At 36.2% G+C, this 25,516-nt stretch overlaps 1 protein-coding gene across 10 annotated transcripts in view; it reads right to left on the bottom strand.

The window, feature by feature from the left end:
* Window positions 1-25,516, bottom strand: part of BCAS3 (BCAS3 microtubule associated cell migration factor) — a 565,907-nt gene that overhangs the window by 251,109 nt on the left and 289,282 nt on the right. For all 10 annotated transcript variants that reach the window (XM_082439975.1, XM_082439967.1, XM_082439969.1 and 7 more), the window contains one exon: window positions 25,320-25,417. In XM_082439975.1, the coding sequence (XP_082296101.1) occupies window positions 25,320-25,417 (98 nt within the window). The remainder of the gene's footprint in view (window positions 1-25,319; window positions 25,418-25,516) is intronic.

Genomic DNA, 25,516 nt, shown 5'->3' on the forward strand with positions numbered 1-25,516 from the left:
ATGAAGAGGAAATAGGTAATCTACCTGAAAAAGAATTCAGAGTAATGATAGAAAAGATGCTCCAGAATCTCGGAAATAGAACAGAAGCATGGATTGAGAAAATACAAGAAATGTTTAACAAATATCTAGAAGAACTAAAGAACAAACAAAAACAGATGAACAACACAACTGAAATGAAAAATACACTAGATGGAAACAATAGCAGAATAACGGAGGCAGAAGAATGAATAAGTGAGCTGGAAGACAAAATGGTGGAAATAACTGCCAAGGAGCAGAATAAAGAAAGAAGAATGAAAAGAATTGAAGACAATCTCAGAGACTTCTGGGACAACACTAAATGTACCAACATTCGAATTATAGGGGTCCCAGAAGAAGAAGAGAAAAAGAAAGGGTCTGAGAAAATATTTGAAGAGATTATAGTGGAAAACTTCCCTAACATGGGAAAAGAAATAGTCACCCAAGTCCGGGAAGCACAGAGAGTTCCATACAGGATAAACCCTAGAAAAAACACAACAAGGCACATGTTAATCAAACTAACAAAAATTAAATTCAAACAAAAATTATTAAAAGCAGCAAGGGAAAAACAAAAAATAACATACAAGGAATCACCATAAGGTTATCAGCTGATTTTTCAGTGGAAACTCTGCAGGCCAGAAGGGAGTGGCAGGATACACTTAAAGTGATGAAAGAGAAAAACCTACAGCCAAGATTACTCTACACAGCAAGGATCACATTCAAATTCGATGGAGAAGTCAAAAGCTTTTCAGACAAACAAAAGCTAAGAGAATTCAGAACCACCAAACCAGCTTTACAACACATGCTAAAGAAACTTCTCTAAGCGGGAAACACAAGAGAAGAAAAAGACACACAAAAACAAACCCAAAACAATTAAGAAAATGGTAATAGGAACATACATATCAATAATAACCTTGAATGTAAATGGACTAAATGCCCCAACCAAAAGACACAGACTGGCTGAATGGATACAAAAACAAGACCCATATATATGCTGTCTACAAGAGACCCACTTCAGACCTAGGGACACGTACAGACTGAAAGTGAAGGGATAAAAAAAGATATTCCATGCAAATGGAAATTAAAACTGCAGTAGCAATACTTGTATCAAATAAAACAGATTTTAAAATAAAGACTGTTACAAGAGATAAGGAGGGACACTACATAATGACCAAAGGATCAATCCAAGAAGAAGATATAACAATTATAAATGTTTATGCACCCAACACAGGAGCACCTCAACACATAAGGCAAATGTTAACAACCATGAAAGGACAGTAACACAGTAATACTAGGGGACTTTAACACACCACTTACACCAATGGACAGATCATCCAAACAGAAAGTAAATAAGGGAACACAAGCTTTAAATGACACAATAGACCAGATAGATCTAATTGGTATTTATAGAACATTCCACCCAAAAGTGGCAGAATACACTTTCTTCTCAAGTGCACATGGAACATCCTCCAGGATAGATCACATCTTGGGTCACAAATCAAGCCTCGGAAAATTTAAGAAAATTGAAATCATATCAAGCATCCTTTCTGACCAGAACGCTATGAGATTGGAAATCAATTACAGGAAAAAAACTGTAAAAAAATCCCCAAATACATGGAGGCTAAACAGTGTGCTACTAAATAACCAAGAGATCACTGAAGAAATCAAAGAAGAAATAAAAAAATACATAGAAAAAAATGACAACAAAAACATGATGACCCAAAACCTACGGGATGCAGCAAAAGCAGTTCTAAGAGGGAATTTTATAGCAATTCAATCGCATCTCAAGAAACAAGAAAAATCTCAAATAAACTATCTAACCCGACACTTAAAACAACTAGAGAAAGAAGAACAAAGAAAACCCAAAGTCAGTGGAAGGAATGAAATCATAAAGATCAGAGCAGAAATACATGAAATAGAAACGAAGAAAATAATAGCAAAGATCAATAAAACTAAAAGATGGCTCTTTGAGAAGATAAACAAAATTGATAAACCCTTAGCCAGACCCCTCAAGAAAAAAAGGGAGGACGCAAATCAACAAAATTAGAAATGAAAAAGGAGAAATCACAACCAACACTGCAGAAATACAAAGGATTATAAGAGACTACTAGAAACAACTATATGCCAATAAAATGGACAACCACGAAGAAATGGACAAATTCTTGGAAAGGTACAATTTTCCAAGACTGAACCAGGAAGAATTAGAAAATATATACAGACCTATCACAAGTAATGAAATTGAAACCGTAATTAAAAATCTTCCAACAAACAAAAGTCCAGGACCAGATGGCTTCACAGGCGAGTTCTATCAAACATTTAGAGAAGAGCTAACACTGATCCTTCTCAAACTCTTCCAAAAAATGGCAGAGGGAGAAACACTCCCAAATTCATTCTACGAAGCCACCATCACCCTGATACCAAAACCAGAAAAAGATATCACAAAAAAAGAAGATTGTAAACCAATATCACTGATGAACATAGATGCAAAAATCCTGAACAAAACACTAGCAAACAGAATCCAACAGCACATTAAAACGATCATACACCATGATCAAGTGGGATTTATCCCAGGGATGCAAGGATTCTTCAATATATGCAAATCAATCAATATGATACACCACATTAACAAATTAAGAAATAAAAACCATACGATCATCTCAGTAGATGCAGAAAAAGCTTTTGACAAAATTCAACACCCATTTATGATAAAAACTCGCCACAAAATGGGCATAGAGGGAACCTACCCCAACATAATAAAGGCCATATATGAGAAACCCACAGCAAGCATCATACTCAATGGTGAAAAACTGAAAGCATTTCCACTAGGATCAGGAAGAAGACAAGGATGTCCACTCTCGCCACTCTTATTCACCATAATTTTGGAAGTCCTAGCCACAGCAATCAGAGAAGAAAAAGAAATAAAAGGGATACAAATTGGAAAAGAAGAAGTAAAACTGTCACTATTTGCCAATGACATGATACTACACATAGAAAATCCTAAATATGCCACCAGAAAACTACTAGAACTAATCAGTGAATTTGGTAAGGTTGTAGGATACAACATTAATGCACAGAAATCTCTGGCATTCCTATACACCAACAACGAAAAATCAGAAAGAGAAATTAAGGAAACACTCCTATTTACCCCTGCAACAAAAAGAATAAAATACCTAGGAATAAACCTGCCTAAGGAGGCAAAAGACTTATACTCAGAAAACTATAAAACACTGATGATAGAAATTAAAGATGACATAAACAGATGGAGAAATATACTATGTTCTTGGATTGGAAGAATCAATATTGTGAAAATGACTATACTGCCCAAAGCAATCTACAGATTCAATGCAATCCCTATCAAACTACCAATGGCATTCTTCACAGAGTTAGAAGAAAAAATCTTACTATTCGTATGGAAACACAAAAGACCCCGAATAGCCAAAGCAATCTTGAGAAAGAAAAATGGAGTTGGAGGAATCAGGCTCCCCAACTTCAAACTATACCACAAAGCTACAGTAATCAAGACAGTATGGTACTGGCACAAAAACATAAATAGAGATCAACGGTACAGGATAGAATGCCCAGAGATAAACCCACGCACATATGGGCACCTAATTTATGACAAAGGAGGCAAGAACATACAATGGAGAAAAGACAGCCTTTTCAATAAGTGGTGTGGGGAAAACTGGACAGCTACATGTAAAAGAATGAAATTAGAACACTGCTTAACACCATACACAAAAATAAACTCCAAATGGATTAAAGACTTAAATGTAAGACCAGACACTATAAAACTTTTAGAGGAAAACATAGGAAAAACACTCTTTGACATAAACCACAGCAAGATCTTTTTTGACCCACCTCCTAGAGTAACAGAAATAAAAGCAAAAATAAACAAATGGGACTTAATTAAATTTAAAAGCTTTTGCACAGCAAAGGAAACCATAAACAAGACAAAAAGACAACCCTCAGAATGGGAGAAAATATTTGCAAATGAAACAATAGACAAAGGATTAATCTCCAAAATATACAAACAGCTCATGGGGCTCAATATCAAAAAAAGAAACAATCCAGTTAAAAAATGGGCAGAAGACCTAAACAGACATTTCACCAAGGAAGACACACAGTTGGCCAAGAGGCACATGCAAAGATGTTCAACATCACTAATTATTAGAGAAATGCAAATCAAAACTACAATGAGGCATCACCTCACACCGGTCAGAATGGCCATTATCAAAAAACCTAGAAACAATAAATGCTGGAAAGGTTGTGGTGAAAAGGCAACCCTCCTACACTGTTGGTGCAAATGTAAATTGATATAACCACTATGGAAAACAGTATGGAGTTTCCTTAAAAAACGAAAATTAGAACTACCATACGACCAAGCAATCCCACTACTTGCATATACCCTGAGAAAACCATAATTCAAAAGGAGACATGCACCACACTGTTCATTGCAGCACTATGTATAATAGCCAGGACATGGAACCAACCTAAATGTCCATCGACAGATGAACGGATAAAGAAAATGTGGCACATATATACAATGGAATATTACTCAGCCATAAAAAGAAACAAAATTGAGTTATTTGTAGTGAGGTGGATGGACCTAGAGTCTGTCATACAGAGTGAAGTAAGTCAGAAAGAGAAAAACAAATACCGTATGCTAATGCATATATATGGAATCAAAAAAAAATGGTACTGATGAACCTAGTTGCAGGGCAGTAATAAACAGGTAGGCGTAGAGAATCGAGCTGATGACATGGGGTGGGAGGGCGAAGCTGGGGCGAAGTGAGAGTAACATCGACATATATACACTACTGAATGTAAAATAGTTGGCTGGTGGGAAGCAGCAGCATAGCACAGGGAGATGGGCTTGGTGCTTTGCAATGACCTAGAGGGGTGGGATAGGGAGGTTGGGAGGGAGGCTCAAGAGGGAGGGGATATGGGGACAAGTGTATGCAGATGGCCGATTTGCTTTGTTGTGCAACAGAAACTAACAGAGTATTGTGAAGCAATTGTAGTCCAATGTATTAAAAAAAAAAAGAAAAAGAAAAAAAACAAGCTCCGGAATTAGACTACCTGGCCTCCAACCTGGGATCTACCACTTCTCTGTTTCCTCAGTTATAAAATAAGGACAATAGTAAAATCATTCTCCATAGGGAGACTGAGGAATAAACATAATATACTAAAGAGCAAAACAAAAACATTGGGACGTAGTAAAAATTACCCCCCCTCCTCATCCTCCCCCCCTCCTCCTCCTCTTACTGAAATAAAGTAACAAGGAGAGAACTAACATTAAATGAGTCCTTGTTATGTATCCAAACAGTGGCCAGAAGATATACAAATGTTACCTCTATTAATTCTCACAACACAGTAGACAGGTATTTTCATACTATTCTTAAGGACAAAGAGACTGGAGGTAATATAGCTGGCTGGCTACAGAAATGGAAGTCAGACCTACATTTGATCACAAAGTTCATACACTATATACCTGTCTATCCCCAAAATGCATTTATCAAAAATATTTTAATAAATATCTGTGTAAAACATGTTCATGATAAAGAAATTCAGATGGCACTGTCAAAATGGGAAGTAGTATAGTGTCCATAATTTCTCTTGAGCCATAGCTCCTTATTCTGTAAAAAGGAAATTATAACAATACTTTTATCTCACAGGATTTCTGTGAAGAATAAAGAAGGTAATGCATGTGAAATGCTTAGCACAGTATATTAAGCAACCAACTGTTACCAAAAACCACTATTATTCATTATATATGGAATTTAATATGCAGCACAGAAACTATATGGGCTGCATGTAACTCAAGATTTAAGTAGAGATGTTAAATATCCTATTTATTTCCCCTTACTTCTATAACTTTCCTAGAATAATGTAGTTTGGTTTTCTTCATAAGGAAGTGTGTAATTCAAAATTATATTAATTTACATTAATTTTGATGATCACAACCTCAAAATAATTTTCTCTCAGCTAAGTACATCTACTAATTTACATAGAGCTATTTTTGTGAATGTAAATGGTACTATATTCATTGAGATTTTTTAGTAATTTTTTATTCTTAGAACCATACTATTAAAATTAAACCATAATGAACCATTGTTTATTCTTGACACCATAGTATTAAAGCAAACTACAGTGAAAATTCCACCATCAAGAGCAGGAACTGATAGAAGTATCATCTTAGCACCTTTCACTTTATTAGTATTTCGATCATATTAATGAAACAGAAGGCAAAATTTAGTTACCATTTTGCACATGAAAATACAGAGGGATAAAATCGGTCAGTTTAAGATCCCGTAGTCCCTAAACATTAATGTACAAGAAAAGCAAAGCAAAAACATTTTTCTCTCAGGTATACTTTCATATCTGAGCTCTACTTTTTAAGTTTATTGAAAAGCCTAATATTATTATTCAGAATTTGAGCAGCGTGGTACTTCTGAATGAACTATACTAAACAAACCAGAATAACTTTAACATGTAAAAACACAAGTCCAGTGAATGGGATCTGAACAGCTCTTAGCAAGTTTCAAAGCGACTAAAAACTCTTAGATCTTTATAGGAATAAATATTGTAGTGTAGAAAGGTCCATTGGGAACCTCCACTCATATGTTATGCCATGATAGAAGATCAAGGTGTCAGGTCCATTTAGAATCAGAGTGTTTTTTGGCTTCTTTTATGCTTTCACCCATATTTTGAAAATGCAATTCACAATATTTCCAAGAGAAATATAATTACTCTGCCTCTCCCACCCCTCCCCAGCAAATACAGAATAAACTGTGAGTTTCAAACACTAGTATTCCTTTAGTTTGCGTTTTCCCACAAGTAGATGGGTAAAGAAATGTGACCTTGGGCAATCACCATTCTTTAGTAAAAGCCTTTTTCAGCTTCGGAAAACATTACCTGATTGATGGTGGCTTTCCTAGCTGGAAATAAATGTTCACTGCTTAAAGGGTAAGAGTCTGTGAGCTGCAGGGATATCTAGGTGAGCCATGAGCACAACAGTCTTCAATCATCAAAACCTCATCAAAGAGGTTGGGCCAATGGCCTCTTAAAATAGAGGTGCCACTCAAAGAGTGGAGGTGCTGTATTTTGTGGTTTCTGTGATGTACACAGTACATGTATAAGAAGTAAGTAAGGATAGTTCCTAGGTCAGACACCTACCCTGCTCCCTGCTGATTGTATGAACAAAATCAAGGTAGGCTATTGTGGCCTAGAATGGTATTCAATATCCTGGAGAAAGTAAAGGTCGTACTGTTTCATACTTTGCTCTATCACCTACTAACTATGTAACCATACACGGGTTATTGAACACCCTTTAATCTCAGTTTCTTTATTTGTATAAATAAATAAACAAACAATAATATCTTGTTGTTGATGGTAACCTGTCAAATTCTGGAAAATATGTCAGGTGTTAAGAAGAGCTTCATTTATGTTTTGCAAGGATAATGCAGCTTCATGTTCTAAAAGGCAACAATGAAAAGAAAGTCTTCTTTTCACTTCTGTTCCCTAGCCACTCAGTTCCCCTCCTAGGAGGCAACTACTGTGCCTACTCAAATTCAAAAGTTTGGTTTCAATATTCCATGCTAAAACGCTGAATTCATTAAAATCTATTGAGTGCCTATTATGTGTCTGAACCATTCAGGGTGCTGCGGGGAGTTCAAAGATGAGCTCACAGTTTTGAAAGGGAAATGGTTCCCAACGAACTTTAATATGAGGTGATAAACACAACAGTAAAAGTTTAAGAACAGAGGAGAAAGTAATTAATCAACGAGGTCGACTGGAAGAAAAAGTAAAATTAAGAACATGTTTCAAGGCAAATGAAAAGTTTCAGACACCACACCAACATTTTTCTAAGGTCTCTCTGGCGTAGGCCCTCTGATTCAGGAACTGGGACCCTACCACAGAGATAAAAACTCTGATTAGAGGTATTCACTTATGGCTCAAAATCTCTGACATAGGAAAAGTCAGCCTGACAGGAGAATTTCAAAGGGATTATTGTGGATGCTCTAAGTGTCCTCTTTAGGTAGAGAGAAGCCGAAGGGTGAAGGAGTCTTTTCCCAATCATACAAACATTCTTTACTTGAAAACTATATAAATTCCTCTAAAAAATGGATGACTAAGTGGAGAGTTCAAGTTTCAAGTGCATCTTTTGGTATTCTCTACAATCATAACACTGAGCATTTATAGCATAAATACGGTCTCTCCAGTATTCTTAGAAACCAAAGTAAAACAGGTTTAAGACTCAAGATGGCATGTCGCACAGGACCGCCTAGAGCATAATAAGTACAAGCCACTGGACTGTAATGGCATTACCAAAATGGTAGCAATTCAAAACAAAACTTTTTGCTTTAATGGAATTTAGGTCAGATCCCTATATGCCAATATCCTGGGCCCATGTATAAGATGGGCTAGCTTAAAAGATAGTCCCAAATATCCACAAAACCATGTCTGGAAGCTAGCCTAGTATGACCAGAAGACACAAGCAAGTCCATTCCTTTCAGTGGATGTTTGTCAGGCTTGACAACAGATCCCAGGAAGCAGGAATTTGCCAATTATTGCTTTATAAAGATAACCTTCAAACACAAATTTCCATGCCAGCCTAATAAGACTAAAGCATGACTGAGTTGAGGGCCATAATTTCTTTATTTTTATTGTCCAGTTATGTAAAAGTATCAAAGGTGAGAAACATACCACTCAAACATAATGCTGCTTTTAAAAAAAATGACACGAAAGATCATTTGAAACGCTCTATAAAATATTTCAACTGATTACACAGTTTACCAAGGACCCAAACAAAGGAATAGTGACCATAAGCATAACAGCAACCTAATAACAACCTTAATAATGGACTCTAGGTCAAGATTACATTTTCTAGGTTTAAGTGAGGTACTGTATACAAAAAGATGCAACATTATTAAATTTAAAACATTTTGTGATATATTTAAAGGCTTAGGGACTTCCCTAGTGGTGCAGTGGTTAAGAATCTGCCTACCAATGCAGGGGACACGGGTTCAATCCCTGGTCTGGGAAGATCCGACATGCCACAGAGCAACTAAGCTTGTGCACCATGACTACTGAGCCTGCACTCTAGAACCTGCGAGCCACAGCTACTGAGCCCATGTGCCACAACTACTGAAGCCCGTGTGCCTAGAGCCCGTGCTCTGCAACAAGAGAAGCCACCGCAATGAGAAGCCCCCGCTCGCTGCAACTAGAGAAAGCCCGCACACAGCAACAAAGACCCAACGCAGCCAAAAATAAATTAATTAATTAATTAAAAAAGAAAAAGACTTAACGTTTTATCAGAAATCAACAATGTGACAAATACTGATTATCTGCTCTGTGGCAGGCACCAATACCAGGCATGTGGAAATACAAAGACAGCCCTTGTTTTCAAATAGCCCTTTATTACAAGGCATTACTTTTCCCCTCTTTTTCAAGGCATCCTACGCATAAGGTAATCTAATAATAATGCCAGCCAGAGGTATCTTAAGCCAAGCAGTGACAGAGCAATCAGGATCCACATTGACTGTTAAGTGCTTTTATAACTCCACTTCTACTCTTTTCTCATGGCAAGTTAATCTCGATCACAATATACTTAAACACATTGGAACATATAGTAACTTAAAATTTGCTACCAGTGTCACATCCTTCTACTCACTCCCACCCATGGGTCATGGATGCCGTAACGTCTGCTTACCCAATTTCTTTTTTCAGCATACACTTAGCTGCAGGAAAAGGTCAAACTCAAATGTGTTATTATTTAAGCTGCACTTCAAATCCAAGTATTTGTTTTGTTTTTTAATAAATTTATTTATTTATTTACTTATTTTTGGCTGTGCTGGGTCTTCGTTGCTGCGTGCGGGCTTTCTTTAGTTGCGGCGAGCAGGGGCTACTCTTCGTTGCGGTGCGCAGACTTCTCATTGTGGTGGCTTCTCTTGTTGCGGAGCGCGGGCTCTAGGCACGCGGGCTTCAGTAGTTGTGGCACGCGGCTCAGTAGTTGTGGCACACGGGCTTAGTTGCTCCGCAGCATGTGGGATCTTACCGGACCAGGGCTCGAACCGGTGTCCCTTGCATTAGCAGGCGGATTCTCAACCACTGCGCCACCAGGGAAGTCCCTCAAATCCAAGTATTTAAATCAATGAAAAGAAACTCTACTTTGGAATCTGAAAAATCACAATCACAAGCTGCAAACACTGAAGACACGACTTTTGCATCAGAGGTAAAATTTAAACTTCAGCACCCAAAATCCTAAAGATACAATGTTCTAATCCTTTAAGAATACCCTGATCTGTGATTATTATGATAGCCTCTTAAATACTAGGAAGTAGAAAGAGAGAGACAAAGCCTCTATTTTTCTTCACTTCATTCACAACTTAGCCCCAAAGTTCTGAATATAAGCATTTTCTTTAACAATAAGCCACCTTTACAACATACAGATAATTACAGGTTCAGGTCAAGAACTCTAGACCATATTGATTACATCTCTATGCAATAAGGACCCTCCAGCACTGTTTGTATCCACTCTAACAGGGACAGCTTTTAAGTATCTGTGACACTAAGAATTTTCAGTCCTATCAATGCCAGAAATGGAAAGCCAATGACCAGTCAGGCCTGTCAGTCGTTGCCTGAAGCAATAAGGACAAGCTGGGAATTCATCACGCTGGAACTTCATCTGCCAGCTGCATTCACACATTTTCACCACCTGAATGGTTGATTCTCTTCAACTCCCACGTGGCTCATTTCAGCATACAGTGTTTTGAAATGAATATTTGATCAGGCAGGGTAAAAAGAGGTCTGGACTTATCTGAGGTGTCACCATAATGCACTTTAAGTATTTCTGAGTATCAGGAACTAGGTGTCTCAAAGCCCACTCTTTGCATATTTCTGAAATGGACCTGTGATCCTAATTAAATATGATTAAATGAGATAAGCCATGTGAAAACACCTACCACAATGTTGGGCACATAGCTGTTTATAAGTAAATACTGGTTCCCCATTTCTTTTACGTCTGTCTAATGGCAAATATCCTGAAGATTCCTCACAGAGCACTGGGAGACAGGGATCTCATACTGTCAAAGAAACTTAAAATCACCCTAATTTTGTCAAAACTTTAGATCCTCACCCAAATATGAACCTAAGAAATAAAGAAACATGGTAGGCTTATTAAAATTGCTTCATGATTTTTGGACTTCAAGATTTTGGTTCTGATATGCTAAGGTATGGTTTTCTTTATATTTATCCTACTTGGGGCATGCTAAGCTTCTTGAAATTTGAGTTGATGTCTTTAATTTTAGAAAATTCTCAGCCCTTCATTTATTTCTTTTGTCTTATCCTCTCCTTCTTTCCATCCATGTGTAACAACTGCACGTATGTTAGACAGTTAAATATTACCCCCCACACTTCTCACACTGAGTTCTGTTGCATTTCATTATTTTCTTCTTTCTCTACTTCAGTTTTGATAAGTTCTGACTTGTTTTTGGGTTTCTAATTCTTTCTTCCTATGCATCCAGTCAGCTGTTAAGCCCATTCAATAAATTATTTATTTAATATATTATATTTTTCAGTTTTAGAATGTCAGATTGGTTCTTTTATGGATTTTGTCCATCTTTTTGCCATTCCAATGAAGGAATGATATAAGAATGTAGGAGTTCCAATATAGGAATAATACAGTAGAGGAATGTAGGTTTTCATTTGTAAAAGAACACCCAAAACAACTACATCTAACATTATATTTAATAGTGAAATATTAAACACTTCTCTCTAGGATTAAGAAGACAAGAATGTTCAATATCATCACTTCTACTCAACATTGTACTAGAGATCTAAGCAAGTACAATAAGGGAGGAAAAGAAATAAAAGGTATAAAGATTGGAAAGAAATAAAACCATCTTTATTTGCAGATGACATGACTGCATAGCAGAAAATCCAAACGAATCTATTAGAATTAATACATGAACTTATAAAGGATTCTGGATACAATTTAAATGTACCAAAAAAAAAAAAATCATTGTATTCTATATACTATGGAAAAATCCTGAAAAATAAAACATGCTATTTATAATAGCATCAAAACATCAAATAATTGAAATAAATTTTACAAAATATGTATGACTTTTACATTAAAAGTTAACAAATATTAGGAGAAATTAAAGAAGGCCTAAATAAATGGATAGCTAAAGAAGATTCATGTATTCAAAGATTCAATATTGTTACGATGTCAAATCTCCCAAATTTGATCCACAGATTCAATGAAATGTGAATCAAATCTCATCTAAATTTCTGTAGAGATGAATATATACTTAATATGTGTGTGTGGGGCATATATATACATATATATATGTATATATATATATAATATATATCTCTCTCTCTCTGTCTCTCAATAGTTTTCAAACATTTTTGGGAATCAAGACCCCTTTGTGCTCTTAAAGATTGAGGACTCCAAAGAGCTTTGGTTTATGTGATTATATCTATCAATATTGAAAATATTTATGTATTAACTCATTAAAAAACAACAAGAATCACTTTATGTATTAAACTAAGTGACATTTTAATTTTGAGCCATTACAAATAATGACATTCTTTCTTTCTTTGATGGTATATTACATAAATTTTTATCAAAGTATAGATGATTTACAATATTATACTAGTTTCCGGTATACAACATAGTGATTCAATATTTTTATACTCCATTTAAATTTATTACAAAATAATGACTATATACTTGTTGCTTATTTTATACATAGTGGTTTGTGCCTCTTAATCCCCTACCTACCTCTATCTTGCCCCTTCCTCTTTCCCTCTCCCCACTGGTAACAAGTAGTTTGATCTCTATATCTGTTAGTCTGTTTTTGTTTTGTTATATACATTCATTTGCCTTATTTTTTTTGACTCCACATGTAAGTGATAACATGGAGTATTTGTCTTTCTCTGTCTGACTTACTTCACTAAGCATAATACTCTCCAAGTTCATCTACATTGTTGCAAATGGCAGAATTTCATTCTTTATTATGGCTGAGTCATATTCCATTGTACATATATACCACATCTTCTTTATCCATTCATCTGTTGATGGGCACTTAGGTTGCTTCTATTTCTTGACTATTGTGCATAATGCTACTATGAACATTGGGGTTCATATTTCTTTTTGAATTAGTGCTTTTATTTCTTCAGATATATACCCAGGAGTGAAATTGCTGGATCATATGGAAGTTCTATTTTTAGTTTTCTGAGGAATATCAATACTGTTTCCCATAGTAGCTGCACCAAATTACAATCCCACCAACAGTGTACTAGGGTGCCCTTTTCTCCAACATTTGTTATTTGTAGACTTTTCGATGATAGCCTTTCTGACAGGTGTGAGGTGATACCTCATCATGGTTTTGATTTGCATTTCTCCTTTGATTAGCAATGCTGAGCTTCTTTTCATGTGGTTTTTGGCCATCTGTATGTCTTCTTTGGAAAAATGTCTATTCAGGTCTTCTACCCATGTTTTAATTGGGTTTTTTTTTTTTTTTTTGAATGAGCTACGTATATATTTTGGATATTAACCCCTATGGTCATATCATTGGTTAAGTTTATTCCTAGGTATTTTATTCTTTTTAATCCAATTCTAAATTAACTGTTTCCTTAATTTCTCTTTCTGATAGTTCATTATTAGTGTATAGCTAAGCAACATATTTCTGTATATTAATCTTGTATCCTGCAACCTTGCTGAATTCATTTATTAGCTCTAATAGTTTTTTGGTGGAGACTTTAGTATTTTCCATACATAATATCATGTAATCTGCAAATAGTGACAGTTTTATTTCTTCCCTTCCAATTTGAATGCCATTTATTTCTTTTTCTTGTCTAATTTCTGTAGCTAGGAATTCCAATACTATGTTAAATAGAAATGATGAGAGTGGGGATCCTTGTCGTGTTCCTGATGTTAGAGGGAAAGCTTTCAGCTTTTCACAGTTGAGTATAATGTTAGCTGTGGGTCTGTCATAAATGGTCTTTATTATGTTGAGATATGCTCCGCTGTACCCACTTTGATGACAGTTTTTATCATGAATGGACATTGGATTTTGTCAAGTGCTTTTTCTGCATCTATTGAGATGATCATATGATTTTCATCCTTCCTTTTGTTAATACAGTGTATCACATTGATTGATTTGCAGATACTGAGCCATTCTTGCATCCTTGGAATAAATGTCAGTTGATCATGGTGTATGATCCTTTTTATATACTGCTGAATTTAATTTGTTAATAGTTTGTTGAGAATTTTTTGCATCTATATTCACCAGAGATATTGGCCTATATTTTTCTTTTTTTGTAGTGCCTTTGTCTGGTTTTGGTATCACGGTAATGATGGCCGTATAGAATGAGTTTGGGGGTGTTCCATCCTCTTCAGTTTTTTAGACTAGCTTGAGGATATGTTATAGCTCTTATATGTTTGGGAGAATTTCCCTGGGAAGCTGTCCATTCCTGGACTTCTGTTTGCTAGGATTTTTTAAAAATACAAATTCAATTTCACTACTAGTGATTGGTCTGATTCAGTTTATTTCTTTCTGATTCAGTTTTGGAAGGTTATATGTTTCTAGAAATTTTTCCATTTCTCCTAGGTTGTCCAATTCGCTGGAATAGAACTGTTCATAGTATTCTCTTATGATTTTTTGTATCTCTGTGGCATTGGCTGTTTAAATAGTATTTTTATTAAAAATAATTTCCAAACTAATAGTGAGAAAGAGTGACATTTTTACTTTTTTGGAGAGAAATCTTTATAATAGATAACAGGTGGATTCTCCTATCAGCTTATGTATTTGATCTGTTGTGATATGTTGTTTTGGTTGAAGTATGTGAAGACAAGTTGGCCTCACTGAGAAATGTGACTGGAAAAGGATGCAGCATATTCATATTCTGAGCCTTTTCAGATTCTGGGGATATTCTTCTTTGATATTACACTTAACAAATTAGTTACAATGATATCTGAAACCATACCAATTAACTTTTGGACTCTGTCATATTAAAATCCTTTGTCCTATCTTGCACTTGGAATGAGTCCATTACCCAGACATAATTTTATCATATCATAAGGTTGGTCATTTGGAAAATATTTCAGATCTTCCAAATGTTGATTTACTTTATGATATAAAATATCACACTAGTCAATATCACCACCTATCTCATCAGAAATGTGTTTAAGTATTGGGAACCTGTTAAGCAGACTGGTAGATACATGGTTTCCAAATTTCCAATCTTCAGTTGAAGACTTGAATTTCTATCATTGGTAGTAAATACTGTAAGTTGTCTTCTTTGAAATGACAGGCTTACTTTGTTTATTTTTGAGAAAATTTCTGCCAAATACCAATGTCTGAATAAACATAGTCTGTCAGCTGTTCTTTCAAGTAGAATTGCATTCCATGAAAACAGTTGCTAGTTCAGTGCACAACAAACACACAAGTGCATTTCCTCAAGACAACCACTGTGCATTAATTTGACTGTGATATACAGAACATTAAAAAGAAGTACACAAGCATGAAAATTTAATAAAATGTATTAGATTTAAAAATTTAGTAAAATTAATAATGTTGACTATATCAAAGACAGCCTGAAGTAATTATATCTTTTTTTTTTTTCTTAACTGTGAGCAGGTTGCATTGGCTACAAGCATAGTTTGGTGCCACTGCTTTTTACTATGCTAAGATGCCATCAGTTTTATCTACCATTGCTTCAGCACAATCTATACTAAATGTCAAGACAGTATAAAAAAGACAAATAATGACTTCATATTTATAAAAATAGTTTTCACGCACTGACCCCTTGGAAGTGTATTGGGGACTTCCAGATGTCTGTGGACCATACCATCCACTGGTATGTGTGTACATATGCATGTGTGTGGAAATGCAAAGATATATTGATACATGAATTTATATTCTATATTCTAGAATAGCCAAGATATACTTGAAAAAAAAAGTAGAGACATTAATCTGCTACATTTCAAAACTTACTAAACAGCTACAGTTTTTAAGATAGTACGATAGTGGTATAAAGACATATATATATATATATACACATACACACACACACACACACATATGTGGAAGAAAATAGAGAATCCAGGTAAAATATGATTTTTTTAAAAGGCATCATTGGGACTTCCCTGGTGGTGCAATGGTTAAGAATCCGCTTGCCAATTAAGGGGACACGGGTTCGAGCCCTGGTCCAGGAAGATCCCACATGCCACTGAGCAACTAAGCCCATGCGCCACAACTACTAAGCCTGTGCTCTAGAGCCTGTGAACCACAACTACTGAGCCCATGTGCCACAACTACTGAAGCCCGCACGCCCTAGAGCCTATGCTCTGCAACAGGAGAGGCCACTGCAACGAGAAGCCCACGCACCACAGCGAAGAGTAGCACCTGCTCGCCGCAACTAGAGAAAGCGGACACAGCAACGAAGATCCAGCAGAGCCAAAAATAAATTTAAAAAAAAGAAAAGGTGTCATCGAAAGGCATATCTTTTCAATGAACAGTGCAGGAACAACAAGACATTTGTACGGAAGAAACTGAACCTTGATCCTTGCCTCATATCGTAATAAAAAATAATTTGAAAAGGATAATAGACCTAAATGCAAAGGCCAAAACCATACAATTACTAGTGAAAAGCATCAGAAAACAGAAAAGGAAAAACAATGGAAAGTTTGGGTTTCCGCTTGTCAAAAAACACCAATAAGAAAGTGAAAAGGCAATGAACTGAAAGAACATATTGGCAAAATATCCAATGAAAGACCTTACCCAGAATAGTTAAAGAACCCCTGAAATTCAATAAAGACAGTAGACCCAACAAAAATTGGTGAAAGACTTCGCAAATACATTGCAAAAGAAGATATCCAAATCGCCAGTAAGTATATTCAAGGTGCACAATATCAGTATTCATCAGAGAAAAGCAAATTAAAACCCCAGTTTACATTCACTAGAACGGCTCCTACATTGCTGTTCAGAATGAAAAAATGCTATAGTCATTTAGGGATACTTTCTTGGCAGATCCTAATAAAGCTAAACACGTGCCTACCTTGTGAGCCAGCACTTCCAATCCTAGGTATAGGCCCCAAAGATATGAACGCATATGTCCAAAAAAAAAAAAAAAAGAGACTTATACAGAAAAGTTTATAGAAGCTTTATTAATAATATGCCAAAAGCTAAAAACAATGAGGTAATGGATATATAAACTGTGTTACATTCAAACTACACTGCAATGTAGAAAAAAATGAACTAGTGACACATGTAATACCTGGATGAATCTCGAAAACATTAAGTTGAGTAAAAGAAGCCACACACAAAAGAGTATGTACAGAATGATTCCATTTACACGAAGTTCAATATAGACAAAGCTAACTTATGATGATAAAAGTCAGAGTCTAGGCCAAAGGTAGTCTTGACTGGAAGAGAAATAAAGGAACTTTCTGGCATGATGGAAATATTCTAACTTGATCTGCCTTGTGATTACATGGGTATAAAAATTGATCAAGCTGTATGATTAAGATATGTGCATTTTTGCTATATGTAAACTGCACCCTAATTTAAAAAAATTCTTCAAAGGCGATCTGAAGTACGGATGTATCAATTTTTCAAGATGGAAGGGACTTTGCAAATAACCTACTTCAATTCTTTTCTTCATTTTATAGAAGCAAGCCTTGGGTTTTGAAGCAAGTTCTTAACGAGGTAGTTCCAAGCAGAGCTGAGACTAGAACCAAAGATTCATAAGTGACTAGTCACTATTCCTTCCACTGCACCAAGCTTCGAAAACAAAACTGTTCCGGGGAACAATTATTTCCACTTTGATTATTTGCTTTAGTTTTTCTCTGACAGTTTTCAACAATATCCAGGGGAATATCAAGAGCTCTGGTTCCGACTAGTTGCCCGGGTGAGGTCCCAGGCTGCTTTTTAATTGCTCACTGGGCTTTCATATTCAATGGAGAGAGGCTCTTTTGTTTGTTTCTAAGTTTATAGATGGCACCTATAAGCATAAGCCTCAGGCTCTTGGACACAATTTAAAATAGTGTGGCACTAACAGTTTGACACTAATGTCACTAAGACAGATGGAATTCCCGGTTCAGACTTAAACAAATTCTAATACTGCCCCCAATATTGTCCCTCTGCCACCACAGTCTCAGGCAACAGACTACATAAACAGTCCAGCCTTGTATTAAAGATGTAGTAATAAAGGTACAAAAAAGAAATGTTGGGTTTTTTGGCCCAGAAGTCCCATGTAAATATGTGGTAACCTGGTATATCAACAGTAGGGAGAATTCCATCAATTCCTTCTCAAAATGCTTAGGAAAGACTTAAAGTCATGTCAAGGACTTGGTGCTTACAACAGAGAAAGCAAAGGCGAGGTTTCAGTTGACACAAAGATTTATTCAAAGAAGTAATGTGTCATCAGAAAAAACTTTCCCAGCAGCTTCTTCTACTTCTGTTTACAGTTTCTTCATTTTCAAGTGGGGCAATGATTTTTTCCTTAATTGTGCTGAGCTAAAATTTTCCACATTGTTAACTTGAATTTCATCTTCTAACATCCTATAAATATTAGAAAGAAGAATGAGAGGAGTATTTAAATCAGAAGTAGAGAGATGTGACTGAGCACTTTTCTGATGAGAAATCTACGTCTTTTCCCTATATTCTTAATCTCTAAAATTTATTTTTGATTCTCTACAGGCAGTAGGTGTTCATTAGATCAGAGGTGAAATAATGCATAGACTTCCTCATTTCTAATTAAAAAGCCAATCTTAATATCTTGGTTTGAATATTTACTGTTTAAAGTATAAATAGTGTCAAAGTAAAAGTACTGACCTCTTTCTTCCCCTCTGAGGGACTCTGTTCACAGGTCAGGACTAAGCCTTCTTTTAATTTCACCCCCATCCATAATCCTCTTACTGATCCCACATAGGCTTTGAATACCCAAGGTACAAGTATGCCTGGAGTTTTCGTCACCTTATAATCACAAAGAATATCTGGAACTCTATTAAATGAAAACCATATTGTTTATTCAAAGAAATATCTCAACATTTCAAAAGAACTTTATATCCTTTATATCCGGGAATTATTTTAGGAAATAATTTGAACACATTCCTGCCAAAAGAGGTGAAACAAATTTTTACATAGGGAAACTTAAATTCTTTTTACAGATGCAGAAAAGAATGGATAGGTAGGAAACATGATTTGTTGAAGGTTTCAGCAAAAGTTCAAGACCATGATTATAACATCATGGCTTCTGTCACTCAGTTCTAGTTTTAAAATCATGGTGCTGGATTAATCTCCCAAATATATAAGCAGCTCATGCAGCTCAATATCAAAAAAAACAAACAACCCAATCCAAAAATGGGCAAAAGACCTAAATAGACATTTCTCCAAAGAAGATACAGATTGCCAACAAACACATGAAAAGATGCTCAACATCACTAATCATTAGAGAAACTCAAATCAAAACTACAATGAGGTATCACCTCACACTGGTCAGAATGGCCATCATCAAAAAGTCTACAAACAATAAATGCTGGAGAGGGTGTGGAGAAAAGGGAACACTCTTGCACTGTTGGTGGGAATGTAAATTGGTACAGCCACTATGGAGAACAGTATGGAGGTTCCTTAAAAAACTAAAAATAGAATTACCATATGACCCAGCAATCCCACTACTGGGCATATACCCTGAGAAAACCATAATTCAAAAAGAGTCATGTACCACAATGTTCACTGCAGCTCTATTTACAATAGCCAGGACATGGAAGCAACCTAAGTGTCCATCGACAGATGAATGGATAAAGAAGATGTGGCACATATATACAATGGAATATTACTCAGCCATAAAAAGAAACGAAATTGAATTACTTGTAGTGAGGTGGATGGACCTAGAGTCTGTCATACAGAGTGAAGTAAGTCAGAAAGAGAAAAACAAATACCGTATGCTAATGCATATATATGGAATCTAAAAAAAAAAAAAAAAAATGGTTCTGAAGAACCTAGGGGCAGGACAGGAATAAAGACGCAGACATGGAGAATGGACTTGGGGACACAGGGAAGGGGCAGGGTAAGCTGGGACAAACTGAGAGAGCAGCACTGACATATATACATTACCAAATGTGAAACAGATAGCTAGTGGGAAGCAGCCGCAGAGCACAGGGCGACCAGCTCGGTGCTTTGTGACCACCTAGAGGGATGGGATAGAGAGGGTGGGAGGGAAACGCAAGAGAGAGGGGATATGGGGATATACGTATACATATAGCTGATTCACTTTGTTACACAGCAGAAACTAACACACCATTGTAAAGCAGTTATATTCCAATAATGATGTTTAAAAAAAAAAAAAAATCATGGAGCTAAGTGGCCTCACCATGGTAGACCAAGTGGTGTTTCTTATAAATCTCTTGCTTCTTACCACCAGCAGCTCTTGTGCCTCTGATGGCTTTAAGATGCAATAACTAAGTTTGTCTGCCTCAGATTGAAATGGCAACTGTAGATACAGTGAAATACAGTCCTTAGGAATATGCTTCCCCCAGCGCATCAGAAAAATCTCTGTAAGATAAAAGCACGCCTCTATCAGAACGTCCCTCCAGCAGAGATTTGACTCCTCAAGTAATATCCTTGTTGCCTACCCAACCATACTCTTCTAATGAGTATTATTTGTTCTTTTAAGGGTCTGATGCACCAAATGCCAAATACACAAATAGGCACAGTTGATCATTATAAAATCAATCAAATCAAACCAGTTTGCATTTTCTTCAAGCGAACAAATTATTTCGCTTTCCAGAAGAATTGGGTGCTGGAAGCCTGAATTAATTAATTCCTTAGAAATCATTTAGATGACTGCAATTGTACAACAAAAATAACATTTCTCTTGAGTCAAGAACAACAACAAATACCAGGTCTGAAACTTTGTCCCTATTTAGTGGAATGTTTGACGTAGCACCAATACCTTATGTACCAAAAAGCCTGCTCTAAAGAATAAGAACTCATTTTACTTATCTGTCACAATTTTTCCTCTCCTACTGTCATCTGCCTCAGGAATGTACATCAGTGCTGCTCTTACCACTTCTAATAACATTTTCTCTATAAAATGTTTACTTTAGTAGAGCTTGACAAAGATGTCTGCTCTTCATACAAGTCAGGCATAAGTTTATCTTTAAGTCTCAGTTGCTTTGAGTTCTTTCTTGGTAAACACCAATTTCCATAGTAAAACTACAAACGAGGACAAACAAACTTAGGATGAACCAGATCTTTCTAGGCTCTTTGTATGGATGACTCAAAAGCAATTAGAGTTGTTATTAAGTTATCCAACAAGTACAGCCTGCAAGGCCTGGAACAAGTACTTCAGTCACCAATGTGGGAAACAAGTTTGAACAGGACAATGACAGTATTTTTTTTTCTCTTCAGGTCCTACACTTTTATCAAAAGAAGGACACATGTTATAAAGGACAAACAACGGGAAGAAATTCTTAGATACCTAACCAGGAATGTTAGGAAAAAAAGGAATGTACAGAGGAAGAAAAAAAAAAGTAAGTAATCCACGCAGTGGTTTGTCTAGACGTACTGTCTATGATTCCGAAACTGATGTCAGTCAGTTGGACCGGAAAAATGGAGCAGTTCATTCAAATCCCATTTGTTCTGGGTAGCCTGTGTGTATGGATAAATCCTATAAAGTCCATTTCCAGAATGGTCTTCTCCTCAGTCAAGAAGGGAACCTCATACAATTATCTAAACTCAAAATCTGAGGTAGGATGGTATCTTTTGAAACTCCAAAGATCAGATGAAACATGTCATGGGAAGTAACATCTACATATAAAGCAGTATAGATCTGCTGAGTCTAAAATACACATATATAGAGAGAGACAGCACGAAGCTGGTTCATAGGTATCTAAAGGCATGGAATTTACACTGTGCCTAAATTATCAAAGTTAATAAGTGAAAAACATGTAGTTTAGGTGGTATATTTCCATGTGAAGGAGTGAAGCACAAACATACTATATGATCAAGAAATCAAAAAAAAAAAAATTTGCTAGCAAGAGTGGCACAATGCCCTGCTGATCTCTTTTAGTTTCAGCAGAATAACACTACAAGATACACATATACCTAAAACAGAACATACAGACCCAAGGTTTAAATAATATTTTCACTTTGAAAATTGTCACGGCCACCAAAAGATGTGATAGTGTCACATTAAACTTTTCAATACTATGCCTCTGAAAAGTAATTAGATGAAAAATAATTATACTACCACTGGTTTAGACAGACAGAGCAAGAGCTGCCACTAAAATAAAGGTAACCAGAATAAGGGTTACCTTTCACAATTGAAAGGGATTATAAACACATGAAAGTCTTTTCCCAGAAAGGTGATGCTGTTAAAAGAGAGATTCAAGAATAGTTCAGATAACTTAATTGATGGCGGATGCATGTCAGGCTGTCAAAGGAAGATCTTCAGTGTAACATTTTGAGACGACACTTACTGGAATGCTTAAATGATTGAGCTGCTCCAGGGTGACATTTTTCTCATACTTTTTACACTTTTACTGGTAATGGAGAAAAAAAAATATGCCACAGGAACAATTAAAAAGACAATACACTTAGTCGTATAAATTGCTTGACGGTAAGACAAAGCAATGAACCCTGATAAGAGGAGGTGCCACACTGGTCATATCCCTCTAAGCAAAGGCAATCAAAACTCCAGATTAGCATCTTCATAATATGCGGCTGCCTCCAATGCATGGGTCATAATCGGAGACGCACTTCCTGGTTCAGGAGCAATTATAAAAATATGTTATCCTCTTTTTAGTAGAAGAATCTAAAACGGAATTTCCCCATAAACTTCCTTTCATAAAGAACCCAAATCAGAGTTTGAGATTAGCAGATGCCAACTATTATATACAGAATGGATAAACAACAAAGTCCTACTGTATACCACAGGGAACTATAGTCAGTATCCTGTGATAAACCACAATGGAAAAGAATATGAAAAAGAATGTATATATGTATAACTGAATCACTTTGCTGTACAGCAGAAATTAACACAACATTGTAGATCAACTATACTTCAATAAAATAAATTTCAAAAAAAGAACCCAAATCATCTAACCTCTATCTTGTTATCTCTATCTTTTCTCAATAGAAAGTAAGACTGTTAAAAAAGTGGTCCTACTAGATAGAAGTAGATGAAGTTTCCCCAACAAAACATTATTCACCCACTTAAAAAACATGTTCACCAAAAGGTATGCAAACCATTTGAGAGGCAGAGGATAATTCATAGAATCTAATCCCTCATCTATGGGGTTTCTTTAGCTCAGCTAGAGAACGTCGCACACACATTTCATTGCTCTGGCTGCCATTCTGAAAGGAGCTACAGCTTTTTGGAGTGAAAAGAGGCCGAGAAAAATAATACAGCTTGGTCACCAAGAAATCCTTCTGTACTCCAAAGCTTAGTACTGTCAGGCAGAGGCTCAGAGTTGGAGAACAATATCCTAGAACCTCCTACATGTTTTTCTGATGGAAATCTAAGTAAATCAAAGGCAAAGACTGAATCCCCTGCCCAAACATCAGCTTAAAAACTCTTCTTGCAACAGAGTAAAACAAAACTATGGTTGCAATAGTTCACTGAAGTTCCTTTCTGTGGCATGAGAGAACTTTACAAAGAGCTAAAATTGAGATAGTGATACGTGATAAGTACAAGTCTTAACCCAGAATTGTGCACTGAATATGGCACATTTAATAACACACATGGGAACTGCTTTAGTGACATGTGTTTCACTTGACCGATAGCTAGTTACCTGATGCTAAAGCATTAATAATATGGCAGTTTAATAACGTAAAAAAACAAAAAAACAATACCCCCAAACCAACAAAACCTACTACTGAAATCTTGAATAAAATACTTCAAGTTAAAATACATCATTTCCAGGATTCACAATTGTAAATGATAATTCCATATGAGCAGGATCTGTTAGCATTGACAGACTGAAACTATCAAAAAGATTTATTGTTTAAGTCACCTATCTCAATATCTCATTCAGTGCAAGGCTAGGGACCTTAGACATTTCTGTGCTTGTTTCCAGGGGACTACCCTGGTTGCCAAGTTAAAGCAGAGGAACAAGTATGAGTTCTCCAAAGTAAGAGTTTACATTAAGAATAAAAGCACAGCCCTGGAAGTGGATAGCTCAATCAGACGCAAGGTACAGTCCACTGACAAATAGTTCAAAACGCCAAGAAAACATACAAAACCCATGAGCTTTCAAACTTCGAAACACATCCAGAGACAGAATCAGAAATAGAAGCTTTGGTCTTTTAAAAGAGACCTTCACAAATCAGGTTTGTGTTTGTTTCCTTTTTCTTTCACATTTTAAACCTCAATCAAGTCAGCTGTCTCCAGGGATTTTGAAATTGCTATAGATTAAAATCCTCTCTGACTCAACTGTTTGACTAATACGGAGTGTTTAATAATTCTACTTATAAGAGACTTTTTTTGATGAAACCCTGCCGTATGATGTCCTCAGATGCACCGCAGCTGCACCATATATAAAGCATCACTGTCCTTATTTTCTTTATGACTGCATTTAGAGATGAGAAAATGTATTATTACAAACAGTTCTATTATTTGGCAGACCTGGCAGAAAACCGTTTTACAATACTAATGTAGCAACTATCACCTATAGAGACAAAGACTTACTTCCAGGTACTGACGACACATATTCATGGCTTGCTTCCAAGGACAGGAAGTTAATCATTGTGATAGATAGAGTTAAGTTAATGAATTTCTAAACTTTTTGCTTTCAATAATAAAACCATTTAAGCTATAGCATTTGGACTCTCTACTTCCACAGATCAGGCACTTTGATACTCAACAGGTTGAGTAAATTGAATCCATATATTGTATTTACGTTCTCTGTCAAGGTTGCTTCTCCACATTTGAGAGATCAAAGGCAAAACAGTCATCAACCCTGTAGCCTTCAATACTGTGTTCATTACATTTAATCAAGTGCCAACTCCACCGCATCATTCACCAACCTTAACAATATTTAAATGCATGGCATCGTTTCGCAGCAAATGTAGGCACAGTACTGTTTTAATACACACACACACACACACACCCCCCCCCACGCACACGTGCACACACAACTGCATGTGCACACGCAGCCATCCCTCCCCACCACCCCCCGAAAAAAGAAGAGGAAGATGGCAAAAAATATATACTCTCTACATTGTGCAAGAAAAGAAATTAAAAATGCACAGAAATACCCAGTAAACATTTTGGAGGTAGTTTTCTACCTGAGGCAGCATCAATCACGGTGGAAATTCCCCTTCGATCAGACACTGGACGGGATGACCCTGGCATGCTGACTGGGTCAGAGCGGACTGGCTGGATCCTGCAATGCAATTTAATTTAATTCACATATGTTACTGGCATCAAAACTGTCGCTGGCGACAACAGATCTTAAATCAGGAATGCTGGAATAGCCCAATCC

This window comes from Balaenoptera physalus (assembly GCF_965194825.1).
Source record: "Balaenoptera physalus genome assembly, chromosome: 20".
In the NCBI taxonomy this organism is placed as follows: Eukaryota; Metazoa; Chordata; class Mammalia; order Artiodactyla; family Balaenopteridae; genus Balaenoptera; species Balaenoptera physalus.